This window comes from Chiloscyllium plagiosum, chromosome 9, assembly GCF_004010195.1.
Source record: "Chiloscyllium plagiosum isolate BGI_BamShark_2017 chromosome 9, ASM401019v2, whole genome shotgun sequence".
NCBI classification, from domain to species: Eukaryota; Metazoa; Chordata; class Chondrichthyes; order Orectolobiformes; family Hemiscylliidae; genus Chiloscyllium; species Chiloscyllium plagiosum.
Genome location: NC_057718.1, coordinates 567,620 through 569,011, shown reverse-complemented (window position 1 = coordinate 569,011; position 1,392 = coordinate 567,620). Strand labels below are relative to the sequence as shown.

Genomic DNA, 1,392 nt, shown 5'->3' with positions numbered 1-1,392 from the left:
CTACTCTATCCCCACCCCCCCCCCCCTCTAGCTTTCCTCTCCCCCCTTCAGGCTCTCTGCCTTTATTCCTGATGAAGGGCTTTTGTCCGAAACGTCGATTTTGCCTGTCCTCGGATTTTGCCTGTCCTCGGATGCTGCCTGTATTAATCCAGAGACCCTGGTAATATTTTGAGGACCTGGGTTTGAATTCTGGTGTAGCTGATGGTGGAATTTAAATTCAATAAATATCTGGAATTTGGGATCTTGTGATGACAGTGAATCCACTGTTTGATTTTGGGGGAAAAACCCATCTGGATCACTGATTCCCTTTCGGGAAGGAATCTGCCATCCTTACCTGGTCTGGCTGACATGTGACTCCAGACCCACAGCAACGTGGGTGACCCTTAACTGCCCTCTGGGCAATTCGTGATGAGTAATAAATACTGTCCTGGCCAGAGATTCCCACGTCTTGTGGAGGAACAAGCTATTGGTCAGCGAGTACACTGGCTGATAAACGAGAGTTGTGTGGGCCACAGAACTTTCAATGGCTTGAGTTTATTTTTTTTAAATTGTTCAGGAGTGTGGCCTCCTGGGTCAGCATTACTGATAAGTTGCTGACTAGTTGCTCGCTCTTTTCCCTCAGGCCTTTGGTGCAGTGGAGGCAATGTCTGACAGGATTTGTATCCATTCCAAAGGGAAAGTCAACGTGGAGATCTCTGCTGAAGACCTTTTGAGCTGCTGTAAATTTGAATGTGGGAATGGGTAAGTGTTTCTGGGCAATGAGTGACCATCCTTAATGGAGACACAGTACAGTGTGGACATGACAGTCATTTTAACCAGAATAGCTTTCTAGCTGTTGACGGGAATGTGCTGTCATGAAGTTGTAATGCTAACCAGGTGAGTGGAAACCTTTGGATTGCCCACAATTGTACTAACCGGAACAACACAAGTTAGATACAGAGTAAAGTTGCCTCTAACTGTCCCTATCAAGCACTCCCAAGACAGGGACAGCACTGGGTTAGATACAAAGTAAAGCTGCCTCTATGCTTTTAAACTAAAAGTAAAGCTCCCTTGACTCTTTTAACCGAACGTAAAGCTCTCTCTACACTGTCCCAATCAAACACTGCCAAGACTGGGAGTGGGGTCTACTGTTTCCTACAGAAAGTTAAGCTCCCTAATCCCTTTTGAATTGAAAATAAAGCAACCACAACAGTATCCCCATAAAATGCTCCCTGGACAGGAACAGCACAGGGTAAAAACAATGGCTGCAGATGCTGGAAACCAGATTCTGGATCAGTGGTGCTGGAAGAGCACAGCAATTCAGGCAGCATCCGAGGAGCAGCAAAATCGACATTTCGGGCAAAAGCCCTTCATCAGGAATAAAGGCAGAGAACCTGAAGCGTGGAGAGATAA

The 1,392-nt window shown here is 46.2% G+C and overlaps 1 protein-coding gene across 2 annotated transcripts in view; it reads left to right on the top strand.

The window, feature by feature from the left end:
• Positions 1-1,392, top strand: part of LOC122552528 (cathepsin B-like) — a 24,073-nt gene that overhangs the window by 12,218 nt on the left and 10,463 nt on the right. For both annotated transcript variants that reach the window (XM_043695208.1, XM_043695207.1), the window contains exon 5: positions 623-741. In XM_043695208.1, coding sequence (XP_043551143.1) covers positions 623-741 — 119 coding nt within the window. The remainder of the gene's footprint in view (positions 1-622; positions 742-1,392) is intronic.